General features: G+C 43.2%; 1 protein-coding gene across 6 annotated transcripts in view; it reads right to left on the bottom strand.

The window, feature by feature from the left end:
* Window positions 1-150: 150 nt before the first annotated feature.
* Window positions 151-16517, bottom strand: part of PRPSAP1 (phosphoribosyl pyrophosphate synthetase associated protein 1) — a 39501-nt gene continuing 23134 nt past the window's right edge. For all 6 annotated transcript variants that reach the window (XM_070559963.1, XM_070559960.1, XM_070559961.1 and 3 more), the window contains 3 exons: window positions 2405-2475; window positions 1465-1611; window positions 151-918 (listed from right to left, as the gene is read on the bottom strand). In XM_070559963.1, the coding sequence (XP_070416064.1) occupies window positions 760-918; window positions 1465-1611; window positions 2405-2475 (377 nt within the window). In that variant the 3' untranslated portion in view covers window positions 151-759. The remainder of the gene's footprint in view (window positions 919-1464; window positions 1612-2404; window positions 2476-16517) is intronic.

Raw genomic sequence — 16517 nt, 5'->3', positions numbered from 1 at the left:
GAACCAACGAAACACTGGGCCGCCTGCAGCGGAGCGCGCGAACTTAGCCACTCGGCCACCGGGCCAGCCCCCATTGTCTTCTGCAGTCTGGACAGAAGTCAGTCACCGTGAAGGAGAGCGGGCAGCTTGCAATGCAGTCAACAGACCAGCAAGACAACAAATTCTTTTATTTGCAATTTAAGAGCAACACAGATATCCAGAGACAGTATGTTATTCTCTAATCTGACACCCTTACCAGGAGTAACACCACAAAAGTTTCATTGTTCAATGGCTGTAGGCACAGCAATTTCTCAAAGAAAATATGATTCTCTACAAAAGATTTACATGAAGTTGATTGGGAAGGACAATCAGAATAGAAACAATTCCTGTGCACGCAGCTTCCCTACCCACGTTCCACATCAACACGTACGTCTCCCTGCGGCTGAAACAACTCAATGAACATTAGAGAGTTAAGACCTTATCTACCTTGAACTCCTTTTCAATATCAGTAAGATTTTCAGATTCTTTTCAGGAAGATGTCTGTAACTTTTGTTTAAGGAACAGGGTGACAACAGTAAACATTTAAGGCCATTTACCTGTTAGCTCTGTCTTCCTTTTGACTATCTTAATGTAATGCCTCCTACCTACCAAACTTGGTGAGAGAGACTATCTGACTCCAGACATTTCCAGTCCTCCCTTGAAAGGAAACACTGTACATAAGTGGCGGCACGGCTTTCCACGTTTCCCTTAGGAGCTCCAGGGTCGAGGCAGCCACGAAAGCTAGTCATCCACCGTGATGTTCCGGAAAAGGTACGCCATGGACTCCCCATTGTGGATTCTCCGAATTGCTTCAGAAAGAATCAAACTGATGTCCACAGTCTTTATCTTGGGACACTGCAGCTTCTGCACCTCATGAGGGACAGTATTCGTCACCACCACCTAGTCATTGCAGCAATGGAAAATAAACACTGTTACTGACGTGTGACCAAGTGGTCACTCAGAAAAGTTTATCTAACATTTAGTACCCGAAACCCAAGTTCCAAACTACAAAACCTTATTCCACTGCGTAAAGTTTTTATGAACTAAACTTAACCAACTTTATACAAGGGAAAGGCTACATGGTTCAAAAGCTAAGATTATGACTATCATGGTCTGTGCATGCAGAAATGAGAGGGGGAGGCCCAGCACTGCGCAAAGCTTTCATATGATCAGGGAGGAATTCAGGTCTTAAGAAAACGACTGTATCAAACTATACTGAAATACAAACTATAATGAAGTACATAAAGCAAATCTTTATGAAAAGAGATATATATTCCTAACTTTCTATCTGCCCAACAAATCGCTAGCCACCAAAAAGCACTACTGCATTAGGCCCTCTAGAGAGGGATTAAGCAACACTGACTCAGTCATTTCACTCTTCACAGAAAAGACAGCAGCAAATCTTGACTCAAGCTCTCGGCTCCAAGCCTGTGAGAGCAGACAGACCTCGTCAATGGTGGACTCCTCGATCAGGCGGGGCGCCTCTGCAGACAGGATGCCGTGCGTGGCCATGACATAGATCTTGTAGGCTCCTCTCTCTTTCAGGATCTCTGCGGCAGCAACAAAACTTTCCACGTCATCAATGATGTCGTCCTGAGAAGAGACCCGAGTTAGTACTAAGGAGCTCCCTTCATCTCCATCTAGCAACACACAGCGCTCCACCCTTCCCTGCACTTTGTTTCAGAGGATGTCCAACAGAAAACCGGAGCTGTCTCGCTGGGTGAAAGACCGAACATCCAGAAACAGCAACAAGGCGTGTGGCCTGTACTTTCTGCACAAAGAGCAGCAAAGCCTTACGGTCACGTGTGACATTCAAAGCAGAGTTTAGGACTGCCAAGACTCATTTCCCTGTTTCGAATTTCTGATTAATCCTACAGAGCCAGTGTCCCATGTACTTTTTTCCAAGAGAAAGTTAAACGAGGGAACATAGAAATAAAGTGAGCCATTGTAAGGGCTGATCCTCTGGCCCAGCAAAGGCACTTAGACCTGGGAGCAAATATATCACGTTCAAGTGTGAAGAATGAGGCTCTTGTTCTCATTAGTAAGGATGGAACAGCTCATATGTAGTTTACCTCATGGCCCCAAAGCTGACGGTTCAGTAGGTCAGCTACTGTGATGGAATCTAGACCCTTTCTGACAAAGGTCATTCACGGGGTTGAATTTTCTTACGGGAGTTAACATGTTCTTCTGACATCTGTAGGTTACAATGATCCCTGTTCATCTACATAAAAATTTCTGCTATGTGTCCTAAGGGAGTTTGGGTGAGAAAGGATAGATGGAGCCATTTAACTCTATCATTGTTACTGGAAACACAATCCAAAGGTGGACAATTTACTAAGAGCCAGTAGTGTCATCTCTGCACGTGAAGGATGACACGGGACCATACCACAATGATGGCGATGCGCCCTCCAACGTCTCCGACTACCGTTATTGGCGGCTTCTCTTTGGCCATCATCACTAGAAAGCAAAACAAATCACAAGACCCCAGTTAGCCAACGTGTCACTAGTAAAAGAAATGACAACGTCATTCCCTGCACGTAGTGGCAAAACCATGGCAGACAATTTAAAAAAATGCACATTCCCCCTGAATGACCTTGGGGTCTCTCAGAAACAGACTGTCCAGCGCAGTGCTGTCCAAGTGAAACAGAAGGTGAGCCATGTGTGAAATTTTACATTTTCTAGAAGCACATTAAAAAGCAAAAAGAAATGGGTGAAATTAATAGATTTCATTTTACTCAATATACCCCAAATATTACCATTTCAATATGTGATCAATATACAAATTTATTTAGAGATGATTTATTTTTTTCATACTGAGTCTTTGACATTTGGTGTGCATTTTACAGACACAGCACTTCTCAGCTGAGAGTAGCCACATTTCTAGAGCTCAGCAGCCACATGTGAATAACAGCCCCCACCCGGGCAGCAGGTCTGAAGATGAGCAGCAGAGCGAGGAAGAGCTCACCGACTCAACACAGAAATAGCCCACTCTCTGAGCTTTCAGTCCACTCTTACTTTCTTCTCAGCTTTCTGAGCTGAGACTGATAAAGAAATGTAAAATAAATGCCACTCTGTAGAAAATAAACAGGGAAAGGCTGCCAGATAAAGAGCCAGCTTTACTTCATCTTCTTCTAAAGCGACCTTATTTGGACAATGTAACCTTATTATCAGATAACTAGGCTACTGACATAATCAGTTTCCTGAAAATTAGGAACTGGAAGACAATAACTATGAGGGCATCATCTTTTCCTGATTTAATTGGTCCTTAAAGTAGAGGCTTCTTATCTCACTACAAAATTTATATCTGGAAAAGGCCCATCAGTGTACAAACCAAACTACAGGATAGAGAAGGGAAACAAGAATTTATCCTCAAAAGAAGGATAGTAAACTGAGAAGAAAAAAAGAATATTCCAGAAGAACAGGCTAAGCATTCTACTTTTTTTGGAAAACTTTATTATTCTAAAGTAATTATCAAACTAGTAGTGGGGGAGGGGGAAGAGAATAAATGCTGGGTAATTATACAGTTTAGTAATTATCAGTAAACAATCCATTGTAGCGGCTTCCTATCTACAGGCACTGTGAACCTTGAAGAACGGGCCATTTCTGTGTACTAGCAAATCAGCCAAAGTGAAATTCTGCACGATTTTACTGGCAAATTTCAAGAGACATTTAATGATTCCCCATCCCAGAAACAAGGGCAATTTCTTGACTTTGGGTAGTCAAAAAGGCTCTGCATATAAATATCACCTATGGGGGGGGGGGGGTGGCGCAGGGAATAAACCACCAATACTAGGAAGGATTTTCTCAAATTCTGTCTTTAAATTAAACCATGTGGGTAGGCCATTATGTTGACCTACCCACTTCTTAAACAGATATGATCCCTTTTCTTGACCATTTTTCTCTGTAAAAAAGGAAAAAGATTGCAAGCCAGTAACCTCCATGAAAAATCAACAGAAATTGAGCTCCAGTTGATGCAGAAAACATGTCAGAGCATTCCTGTTTACTTTTCTATAACCCTACCTCTCCCCCAAAAATAGGTCAGTTTGAAATAAAAAACACATGGGGTGGGCCAAGTGGTGTGGTGGTTAAGTTCACATCCTCCGCTTTGGTGGTCCTGGGTTTGCCAGTTTGGATCCCCAGTGCAGACCCACACACCGCTTATCAAACCATGCTGTGGCAGGTGTCCTACATATAAATAGAGGAAGATGGGCAGAGATGTTAGCTCAGGCCTAATCTTCCTCAAAAGAAAGAAAAAACAGGCATGACTAGGATCGAGGCTTAAAATGGCTAAAAAGCAAGCCTCACTCCTGGTCTGCTCATTCCCTGCTCTTAACTGGCTTTAGGATCTGGCTAAAACTGAACAGTAATTCTGCAGCTACTAAAAAACAGAGACAGGGAGTGACATCAGCAACATGGCAGAGTGAGCAGTTTTCCTTGTCTCTCCCCTTTCAAACTACAACTAAATGAACATTTCTTGATCAATGGAGGATACTCACGCAGCACCTCAGGACGCCTGAGAGAACCGCGCTGCTAACATCAGAAGGTGGATGGACTGCGCCCAGGGAGGAGGTGGAGACAGGTGAGAACTCTCCGGCCCCCAGACAGCCTAGTACCTGCAGGTGACTCCCTCCCGGCTGACATGCTCATAGCAACACCACAGCCCTGAGGGTGGGCATGCGCATCGGTGAGACTGTGGAAACAGGTGACCACATCCCTAAGCCTCCTGCGATTGCTCCTCGGTCCAGTGGGAAAATCTACGGTCCCACAGTGGCCGCAGGGAGAGTCTCTACCCAGCCGGAGTGGAGAGGCCCCAGCCAGCAAGCACAAAGGCTGGGCGACCTAAGAGCAGAAGTTGTGCGGCCGGGTGAGCTAACTGTTGGCTGCATTAGATGCCCATAGCTCGGCTGCAGCCCAGAGTGGGCAAGTGAGATCCAGCAGGACCAGACAGTGGCAGACCTGTGACTCTGAGCAAACCAGCTCTCGGCTGCCGCAAAAGCCCATAACACCGCTGCAGACCCTAAGGAGGGAGCATGTCTAGGTGGGTCTGTGACAGCAGGCACCAGCAACCCAAAGCCCCTATGTGATTGTTTCCACAGCTGACAGGAGACCCCACAGGGACACTGTGATCCCAAGGAGTGGCCCAGGCTTGGTCAGGAACAGCTGACAGGGATCCTGGTTGGCACAGATGACACAGCTGCTGCCCCTTCCCCCGACTGGCAGCAAGTGGAAGCAGTAACCAAACTTTACCTCTATGCGGAGGCACAAATCCACACCATAAAGCAATATGAAAAAACATATTAAATCTCCAGAACAGAAGGAAAATGACAAGTACCCAGAAAACAACCCAGAAGACACAGAAATCTATAACCTAAATGACAAAGAATTCAAAATAGCTATCATTAAAAAGCTCAATGAGTTAAAAGTGAATACAGGGGCCAGCCCGGTGGCACAGAGGTTAAGTGCGTATGTTCCGCTTCGGTGGCCCGGGGTTCACCAGTTCAGCTGCCGGGTGTGGACATGGCATGGCTTGGCAAGCCATGCTGTGGCAGGGGTCCCACATACAAAGTGGAGGAAGATGGGCACGGATGTTAGGTCAGGACCAGTCTTCCTCAGCAAAGAAGAGGAGGATTGGCAGCAGATGTTAGCTCAGGGTTAATCTTCCTCAAACAAAAAAAGAGAATACAAATAGACAACTCAATGAGTTCAGGAGTTACGTCACAAAAAGCTTGATACTATAAAGAAGAACCAATCAGAAATGTTGGAGATGAAAAACACAATGGAGGAGATTAAGAAAAATCTGGACTCCCTGAACAGTAGGGCTGATAACATGGAGGACAGAATTAGCAGTCTGGAGGACAGAATATAGAAATGCTTCAGCTAGAGGAGGAGAGAGAACTAAGACTAAAAAGAAATAAGGAAATTCTCCAAGAAGTATCTGATTCAATTAGGACATGCAACATAAGGATTATAGGTATCCCAGAGGGAGAAGAGAAGGAGAAGGGAGCAGAAAGCTAGTTCAAAGAAATAACAGCTGAGAACTTCCCAAACCTGGGGAGAGAGCTGGAATTCCATGTGACAGAAGCTAATAGATCTCCAAACTTTATCAATGTAAAGAGACCAAGCCCAAGGCATACAGTAGTGAAGCTGGCAAAAGTCAATGACAAAGAGAAAATATTAAGGGCAGCAAGGCAAAAGAAAATAACCTACAAAGGAACCCCTATCAGGCTGTCAGCAGATTTCTCAGCAGAAACATTACAGGCTAGGAGAGAGTGGAATGATATAGTCAAAACTCTGAAAGACAAAAACTTGCAGCCAAGAATACTCTATCCAGCGAAAATATCCTTCAAATATGATGGAGAAGTTAAAACTTTCCCAGACAAACAAATGTTAAGGAAGTTCATCGCCACAAGAACCCCCCCCCCCCACAAGAAATGCTCTGGAAGGCCCTCATACCTAAAAAAAAAAAAAAAGGAAAGGGGCTACAAAACCCTGAGCAATGGAGATAAGCAGAAAGACAAAATCAGAAAGTTGCAGGTTTCCATCAGGTTAGCAAATGCTTAAGTATAGCATTAAAGATAAAAGGAAGGGAAACACCAAGAATAAATATAATCTTGTCATTTTAACCACAAACTCACAACACAAGAAGGAAAAAAGAGGGGCTGGCCCCGTGGCCGAGCGGTTAAGTTCGCGCACTCCACTGCAGGTGGCCCAGTGTTTCGTTGGTTCGAATCCTGGGCGCGAACATGGCACTGCTCATCAAACCATGCTGAGGCAGCGTCCCACATGCCACAACTAGAAGGACCCACAACAAAGAATATACAACTATGTACCGGGGGCCTTTGGGGAGAAAAAGGAAAAAATAAAATCTTTAAAAAAAGAAGAAAAAAAGATGTGACAACTACAACTTAGAAGGGGAAGAGAAAAGGGATGGCACCGGCTTAGTCTAAGGAAATAACAGGCCATCAGAAAGTGGACTATCTCATCTATGAGACATTTTATACAAACCACATGGTAACCATTAAACAAATAATTGGAACAGATGCACAAATTACAAATAAGAAGAAAATCAACATAGAAAACTACCTAACTGAATTGGTAATGCGAAATTCATGGGACGAGAAACAAAGAAAATATACAGGAGAACTGGAAAACATGCAATAAAATGGCAGCATTAGGCCCTCTCATTTCAATAATCACTCTAAATATAAATGGGTTGAATTCTCCAATCAAAAGACACAGAGTGGCAGAATGGATTAAAGAACAAGACCCAACAATATGCTGCCTCCAGGAAACACACCTCAGCCCCAAAGACAAACACAGACTCAGAGTGAAGGGATGGAAGACGATATTCCAAGCTAATAGTGAATGTAAGAAAGCAGGCGTCCCCATACTTATATCAGACAAAGTAGACTTCAAGGCAAAACAGGTAAAGAGAGATAAAGAGGAGCAGTTTATAATGATAAAAGGGACACTCCATCAAGAAGACATAACACTTATCAATATATACACACTCAACACAGGAGCACGGAAGTACTTAAAGCAACTATTAACAAAACTAAAAGGAGATATCAACAATAACACAGTAATAGTAGGGGACCTCAACACCCCACTAACACCAACAGATAGATCATCCAGACAGAAAGTCAACAAGGAAACTGTAGAATTAAATGAAAAACTAGACCAGATGGACTTAATAGATATATATAGAACACTCCATCCAAAAACAGCAGGTTACACATTCTTCTCAAGTGCGCGTGGAACATTCTCAAGGATAGACCATATGTTGGGAAACAAAGCAAGCCTCAACAAATTTAAGAGAACTGAAATGATATCAAGCATCTTTTCTGACCATAATGCTATGAAACTAGAAATCAACTACAAGAATAAAGCCAGGAAAGGGGCAAAAATGTGGAGATTAAACAACATGCTACTGAAAGACCAATGGATCATAGGAGAAATCAAATGTTATCTGGAGACAAATGAAAATGAAAACGTGCCATACCAAGTCATTTGGGATGCAGCAAAAGTGGTCCTAAGAGGGAAATTCATTGCAATACAGGCTCACCTCAATAAACAAGAAAAGTTTCAAATAAGCAATCTCAAACTATATCTAACAGAATAAGAAAAAGAAAAACAAACAAAGCCCAAAGTCAGTAGAAGAAGGGAAATAATAAAAATTAGAGCAGAAATAAATGAAATTGAAACAAAAAAGACAGTAGAAAGGATCAATGAAACAAAGAGCTGGTTCTTTGAGAAAATAAACAAAGCTGACAAACCCTTAGCCAGGCTCACTAAGAAAAAAAGAGAGAAGGCTCAAATAAATAAAATCAGTAATGAAAGAGAAGAAATCCAACAGATACCACATAAATACAAAGGATCATAAGAGAATACTATGAAAAACTATATGCCAACAAATTAGACAACCTAGAAGAAATGGATAAATTCTTAGACTCTTACAACCTCCCAAAACTGAATCAGGAAGAAACAGAGAATCTGAATAGACCAGTCACAAGTAAAGAGATTGAAACAGTAATCAAAAATCTCCCCCAAAATAAAAGTCCAGGACCAGATGGATTCTCTGGAAAATTCTACCAAACATTCAAAGAAGATTTAACAACTATCCTTCTCAAACTGTTCCAGAAAACTGAGGAAGATGGAGCACTTCCTAACACATTCTACAAAGCCAATATCACCCTGATCCCAAAACCAGACAAGGACAACACAAAAAGGAAAATTACAGGCCAACATCACTGTTAAACCCAGACGCAAAAATCCTCAACAAAATATTGGCAAACTGAATACAGCCAATACATTAAAAACATAACACACCTTGATCAATGTGGCATTTACACCTGGGACATGCATGGTTCAACATCCACAAATCAATCAGTGTGATACACCACATTAACAAAATAAGGAACAAAAACGATATGATCATCTCAATAGAAGCAGAGAAAGCACCTGACAAGATCCAACCTCCGTTTATGATAAAAACTCTCAATAAAATTGGCATAGAAGGAAAGTACCTCAACATAATAAAGGCCATATATGACAAACTCCAGCCAACATCATACTCAATGGGGAAAAACTGAAAGCCATGCCTCTAAGAACAGGAACAAGACAAGCATGCCCACTCTCACCTCTCTTATTCAACATAGTACTGGAGGTTTTGGCCAGAGCAATTAGGCAGGAAAAAGAAAGAAAAGGAATCCAAATATGCAATGAAGAAGTGAAACTCTTGCTGTTTGCAGACAACATGATCTTATATATAGAAAATCCTAAAAAATCCTTCGGAAAGCTACTACAAGTAATCAACAATTACAGCAAAGTTGCAGGGTACAAAATCAACTTACATAAATTAGTAGCATTTCTATACTCTAATGACGAACTAACAGAGAACTCAAGAACACAATCCCATGCACAATCACAACAAAAAGAATAAAATATCTTGGAATAAATTTAACCAAGGAAGTGAAAGATCTATACAATGAAAACTACAAGACTTTCCTGAAAGAAATTGATGACAACATAAAGGGATGGAAAGACATTCCATGCACATGGATTGGAAGAATAAACATAGTTAAAATGTCTATACCACCTAAAGCAATCTACAGATTCACTGCAATCCCAGTCAGAATCCCAATGACATTCTTCACAGAAATAGAACAAAGAATCCTAAAATTCATATGGGGCAACAAAAGACCCTGAATTGCTAAAGCAATCCTGAGAAAAAAGAGCAAAGCTGGAGGCATCACAATCCCTGACTTCAAAATGTGCTACAAAGCCATAGTGATCAAAACAGCACGGTACTGATACAAAACAGACACACAGATCAATGGAACAGAATTGAAAGCCCAGAAATAAAACCGCACATCTATAGACAGCTAATCTTTGTCAAAGGAGGAGAGAACTTACAACGGAGAAAACAAAGTCTCTTCAACAAATGGTGCTGGGAAAACTGGACAGCCACGTGGAAAAGAATGAAAAGAGACCATTCTTTCACGCCAGTCACAAAAATAAACTCAAAACAGATCAAAGACTTAAAGGTAAGACCTGAAACCATAAGACTTCTGGAAGAAAATACAGGCAGAACGTTCTTTGACATCAATCTTAAAAGGATCTTTTTGGACATCATGTCTTGTCAGTCACGGGAAACAATAGAAAGAATAAACAAAGGGACTTCATCAGACTAAAGAGCTTCTACAAGGCAAGGGAAAACAGGATTCAAACAAAAACACAACCCATCAACTGGGAAAAAATATTTGCAAATCATATATCCGACAAAGGATTAATCTCCATAATATATAAAGGCCTCACACAACTCAACAACAAAAAATCGAACGCCCAATCAAAAAATGGGCAGGGGATATGAAGAGACATTTCTCCCAAAAAGATATACGGATGGCCAATAAGTACATGAAAAGATGCTCATCATCACTGATCATCAGGGAAATGCAAATCAAAACTACACTAACATATCACCTTACACCTGTTAGAATGGCTAGAATAACCAAGACAAAAAATAACAAATGTTGGAGAGGTTGTGGAGAAAAAGGAACCCTCATACACTGCTGGTGGGAATGCAAACTGGTGCAGCCACTACGGAGAACAGTATGAAGGTTTCTCAAAAAATTAAAAATAGAAATACCATATGACCCAACCATCCCACTACTGGTATCTACCCAAAGAACTTGAAATCAACAATTCAAAGAGTCCCATGCACCCCTATGTTCACTGCAGTATTGTTCACAATAGCCAAGATGTGGAAGGAACGTAAGTGCCCATCGACTGATGATTAGATACAGATGTGGTGTATATATATACAATGGAATACTGCTCAGCCATTAAAAAAGGATAAAACTGTCCCATTCACAACAACATAGATGGATCTTGAGGATATTACGTTAAGCGAAATAAGCCAGACAAAGAAAGACAATCTCTGTATGACTTCACTCATATGGAAGACAAACACATGGATAAAGAGAACAGGTTAGTGCTTACCAGGGGAAAGGGGGGATGGGAGTGGGCACAAAGGGTGAAGTGGTGCACCTATAATATGACTGACAAACAACAACATACAATTGAAATTTCACAGGTTGTAAACTATCATAACCTCAATAAAAAATAAAATAGAAAAACAAAAACAGAGACAGACTTAATGACAGAGTCAAAAGAAACGGATCAGACCTTGCAGGCTAAAAAATGCCCCACATTTTCTAATTGCTTGCCAAAACATAAAACATAAAATAATGTATGTAGGTCAAGGATAAAGGGTGCTAAAATCACCCTATGTCTAAGATTCTGCTCTCTTTCTCCAATTTGTCAAACAAAATCCAGTCTAAGAATTAATTAATTGTGCACCATTACTCCTGGCCAGAAAGCACTGTTAAAAACAATATCACCTTACTGTGGTAAAAATGTCAATTTATCAAATGATTTCCAATGTTCTTATGAATAAAGCAGGAAATTGTCTTTTGTTCTTAAAATTAGCATTTTCCAAGCAAAATAATGCTGCATTTACAATCAGCCTTAGAACCACACACACACTCTTTTACTCCTTCCCCAGCGTCAATTAACCAAACGTTCCTCTCCTAAAATAAAGAGCAAAAAAGAACAAAGGGGAACTATGCATTCCTCATTCATTTTGATCTTGGTCTATTTCTAGTTCAATGGAATGTCAAATGTTATCAATAGACTGATAGTAAAAACAGACAGATGCAGGAAATAAAATAAGGTCTCCAGTAAAACTAGAACTGAAATTATTTTCAAGCTCATAACCCTACCGACATGCAAACAAGTCAGAACGTACACTGAGATGCTTGAGAGGAGCTAATGTCTGTTTTCACTTTAGTGGTGAATCTTCACTTGTAAAATTAACAAGGCAGGAAAGTCAAGCCAGAGAAGGTGACTTCCTCTCACTTTTGCAGTCCGAACTCTTAACCTTCGCCACCGTGGCAAACACAGAGCAGTGTTTAGTGGAATCACTGACATAAGATCCTTTCAGGTTCATTACACGCCCTCGCCATCAGGGAGGTATCAAGTCTACCTTATAAAACAGAAACATTTATACAACTTCACTTTTAATAAATTACTCTAAAAAAAGGGCTCCTCAGCCTTGGCACTACTGACATGCAGGACTGGACAGTCGTTTGTGACACTGTCAGCACGTTCAGCAGCATCTCTGGCTTCTACTCACTAGATGCCAGTAGCGCCCTACCTCCCGCCTGGTTGAGACACCAGAAATGTCTCCAGACATTGCCAAATATCCCTCCTCTGGAGGGGAAAATCGCCCTTGGTTGAGAATTGTTGCTCTAAAAGAATGGGTTGCAGAAAGAAAAAATAGTTCACCTTTCTAAAAAATGCAAAGACACCGAGGGCGAACATTTGCTTTCCTTGGGTCTCGTCCTACCTTTCGAATATATTCATCTTCATTACTATTAAATAAACTACCGAAACATACTAGAAGCATAACTGAAATATAAATATAAAGCATATTTAATTTGGAAGGTACAATCACACATACAAGAAATAACATTTTTTCAGAACTCTCTTGGCTAAATCTATAAAAGGGAATCATAGAAAATGATCTGACAGCAACTGTAAAAGGTGTAATGTAAACACATCAACATGTTTATGAAGGAAGGCATTACTTTGCAAGTTTTACATGATTTGCAAGACTACTGCAAGGGGAAAACACTGTTACAATCATAAGCAACAAAGCAACAGTCTCAGAACAGAGAATCTCACCACATAAAAATACTGTGATAATCTGGCAGTATCTATCAAAATAACCTCTGATACAATAACATTATTCCTTGGTCTTTATCCTGTAAATACATTCAGTCACTTACGAAAGAACCTGAGGGAAGGTGAGTCACAGGGAGTAACGTGTGGTAGCTGAGAGTGTACTCTGAAGCCCAGACCTTGCTTTCTAAATGCCACCTTCCACTAAAGGAACTGGAGAAATGGCTGACTCCAGGGCAAAGAAAGCACAAGATGAACATGGGACATCTAGTTATCCCAGAAAGCAAGGGGGTATCAAAAAAGGAGAGGGACATGTCAAAAGAACACAGGAGGCAGCTTGAAGCAGTTCTCTCTGGCCAAGCCTGAGACAGTTGGAGCATTAAAATAAACAGCAGCAAAGGATTATAACACACTGAATAAAATAAGATTCTACAAATCCATACTGATATAAAAGAAGGAATGAATACGGAAGAAGGGGAATTAGAAAAATCACCATTTGACAACAATCACAGTGATGAGTGATTTAACCTAATACGAGGAAACACACAAGCCTCAATTAAAGAATATTTTACAAAATAACCAGCCTATACTCTTTAAAAGTATCAAGGTCCTAAGAAACAAAGAACAGACGAGCCATTCCAGATTAAATCAGACTAAAGAGAAATGACAACTGAGTGCAATGTGTGGTCCTGGGCCAGAAGAAAACTTTTTCCCTTCCTCTAAAGGACATTGGTGGGACAACTGGTAAAACTTGAATAAGGTCTGCAGATTAGATAACAGCACCGTAATGACGTTAGTTTCCTGAGTGTGGTAATTATACTGTGGTTACGTAAGAGTCTCTGTTTTTAAGAAGTATATACTGAAGTATTTAGGAATAAAGGGGCATTATATCTGCAACTCACTCTCAAATGGTTCAGAGAAAAATAATATGTATGTAAAGGTTAAATTCGAGGACTCTGAGTGAAGAGTAGAGAGGAATTCTTTATTATTCTTTCAGCTTTTCTCTAAGTCTGCAGTTAGTTCAAAATAAAAAGCTAAAAAAACAAGAACAAGAAGTATGGATTCTGGAGTCAGCTGCTTCCTTCCAATCCCAGCTCCAGGGGCTCCTGGCGACGTGGCTCGAGTCCTCGCCGGCAGGATGAAGGTTAACGAGAGCACCTACACTCGGGGCAGTGTGAGGACCGACCTCTAGCAGGTTCAAGATCTGCCAAGGGCTTCGAACAGCACATACTGAGGGCTCAACCGGCGCTCGCTGAGACTGGGGCTGTTTTCACAGCCAAAGACCAGAAAAAGTCCACATCTTCATCAATGGGGACTGATTACAGAAATTATGGTATATCCATAAAATACAATACTGTCAAACTGTAAAAGACTGAGAAATCAATCTGGTCTGATAGGAAAGCAGCTATTGAATGAAAAAAGCAAGGGGTAGAACAATGTGTATATATTTGTGTGAAAATGAAAGAAAAAGAAACACATATTTGCTGGTATAGGTGTAAAGCCTCTAAATAGATATAAAAGAAATGAACCACACTGCAGGTCAGAGCAGCTGGAGGCAGAAAAGAGTTCGTGGCAGAGGGAGAGGTGGGTGGGTGGGAAAGATTTTCACTGTAAAGAATTTTATACTTTTTGAGTTGTGAAATATATGAATGCATGCATATTCACGAACTTTAATTATGAAAATCTCAAAAAAAATAAAATGCTGTGATACCAAAAATTTAATATTAAAAAAGAGTACATTACTTGTTTCTCTTACATAAAAATCTCCAAAGTTGAAAACAATGGAAATTTTATAGGATTGGGGGGAAAAAAAATAGAATGTTTACACCTTAGGAGCCTGTCTGAAATAACCTGTTTGAGGGGCTGGCCTGGTGGCACACGTTCTGCTTCAGCAGCCCGGAGTTCGCCGTTTTGGATCCCAGGTGTGGACCTATGCACTGTTTTTCAAGCCATGCTGTGGCAGGCGTCCCACATATAAAGCAGAGGAAGATGGGCACGGATGTTAGCTCAGCACCAGTCTTCCCCAGCAAAAAAAAGAACAGAACGAAAATAGGGGTGGGACCAAGATGGCGGAGTGAGAGGTCTTCTTTGTCTCTCCCCCGTCGAATCTACAACTAATTGGACATTCACTGATTAACAAAGGATATCCAGATAGCATCTCAAGACGCCTAAAAGTCTCGTGCTACTACACATCGGAAGGCGGACGGACTTCCCCCCAGGAGGAGGTGGAAATAGGTGAAAACTCTCTGACCCCTGAGCCCCAGACAGCCTAGTTCCTGCAGGAGGCTCTCTTCCAGTGGACTCCCCCATAGCATCGCCACACACCAAGGGCAGGAGTGTGCACTCACCAGCAGAGCAACGGTGGAAACAGGTGACAACACCCCTACCCAAGCCCCCTGCGATCACACCTAAGCCCGGGGGAAATCCCCAGGGTCCCACACCCACTGGCAGGGAAGGCCTCCGCTCGCCATTAGCAGGGAGGCTCCGCCCAGAAGCCAGAACAAAGAGAAGCTCCTGGCAGGCCCAGCACGGCACCAGACGGCAAGCTGCTGCTGAGCTCACAGTCTCCGGCGCACGGCTCGGTGCAGGGGGTGCCCAGACTTCCCGTAGACGTGCTTGGGGACATGGTTGGAGCTCCAGTGCCTGGCTCTGCGGCGCGGAGGAAGGCTTTGCGGTCCTGCACCTCCCCGGCAGGGAAAGCCTCTGCTCGCCATTAGCAGGGAGGCCATGACCAGAATCCAGGACAAAGGGAAGCTCCCGGTGGGCGGAGCCCCCAGGGCAGCTCCAGACTGCAAGCTGCCACTGGGCTCACGGTCTCCGGCGCATGGCTCGGTGCAGGGGGCACCCGGACTTCCCGTAGACATGCTTGGGGACACGGTTGGAGCTCCAGTGCCTGGCTCTGCGGCGCGGGGGAAGGCTCCGGGGTTCCGCATCTCCCTGGCAGGGAAAGCCTCTGCTCGCCATTAGCAGGGAGGCCAGGCCCAGAATCCAGGACAAAGAGAAGCTCCTGGTGGGCGGATCCCCCCAGGCGGTTCCAGGCCGCAAGCTGCTGCTGGGCTCACGGTCTCCTGCACACGGGTCGGTGCAGGGGGTGCCGGGACTTCCCGTGGATGCGCTTGGGGACTGGGCGGAGCTCCAGCACCCCGCTCTGCGGCCCGGGGGGTTGCTCCAGGGTCCTGCATCCCCCCAGCAGGGAGGGCCTCTGCTCGCCATTGGTAGGGAGGCCCTGCCCAGCATTCGGAACACCAGGAAGTTCCCTAGAGCAGAATTCCCCACAAGGCAGCAACTTACAAGCCACCGCCAGGCCCACGGACTGTGGCCATGTCCCAGACGAGGCAAGGGGCTCCCAGAGATCCCATGAGAGTGGAAGTGGGGCAGAGTGGAGCTCTGGTGAAATGGCTACGTAGCCCAGGGGGGATCTCCAGGTTCTTACAGCAGCCTCAGCGAAAGCCTCTGCACAGCACTAGTGGAGAGGTCCCGACTGGCAATCGCAAGGCAGGAAGGCCCTGGGGCAAAAGCAGCACAGGTGAGCTAATGACAGACTGCAGAAGATACCCATAGCTCTGCTGGGACGTATAGTGGACAAGTGTAATCTGGTGGGCTCTGTTAGGGACAAATCGGAGATTATAGGTGATCCTGCTCCTGGCTGATGGGAAAGCCCACAACACTGCTGCAGACCACAAGGAGGGAGTGCGTCTAGGTGGGCTGCAGCAGTAGGCACCAGCAGCCTGAAGCCCCCTTGCGATTGCCCCCAC

Source organism: Equus przewalskii, chromosome 10 (assembly GCF_037783145.1).
Source record: "Equus przewalskii isolate Varuska chromosome 10, EquPr2, whole genome shotgun sequence".
Taxonomy (NCBI): domain Eukaryota; kingdom Metazoa; phylum Chordata; class Mammalia; order Perissodactyla; family Equidae; genus Equus; species Equus przewalskii.
The sequence above is the reverse complement of the archived record's forward strand: the minus strand, read 5'-3'. Positions and strand labels throughout refer to the sequence as shown.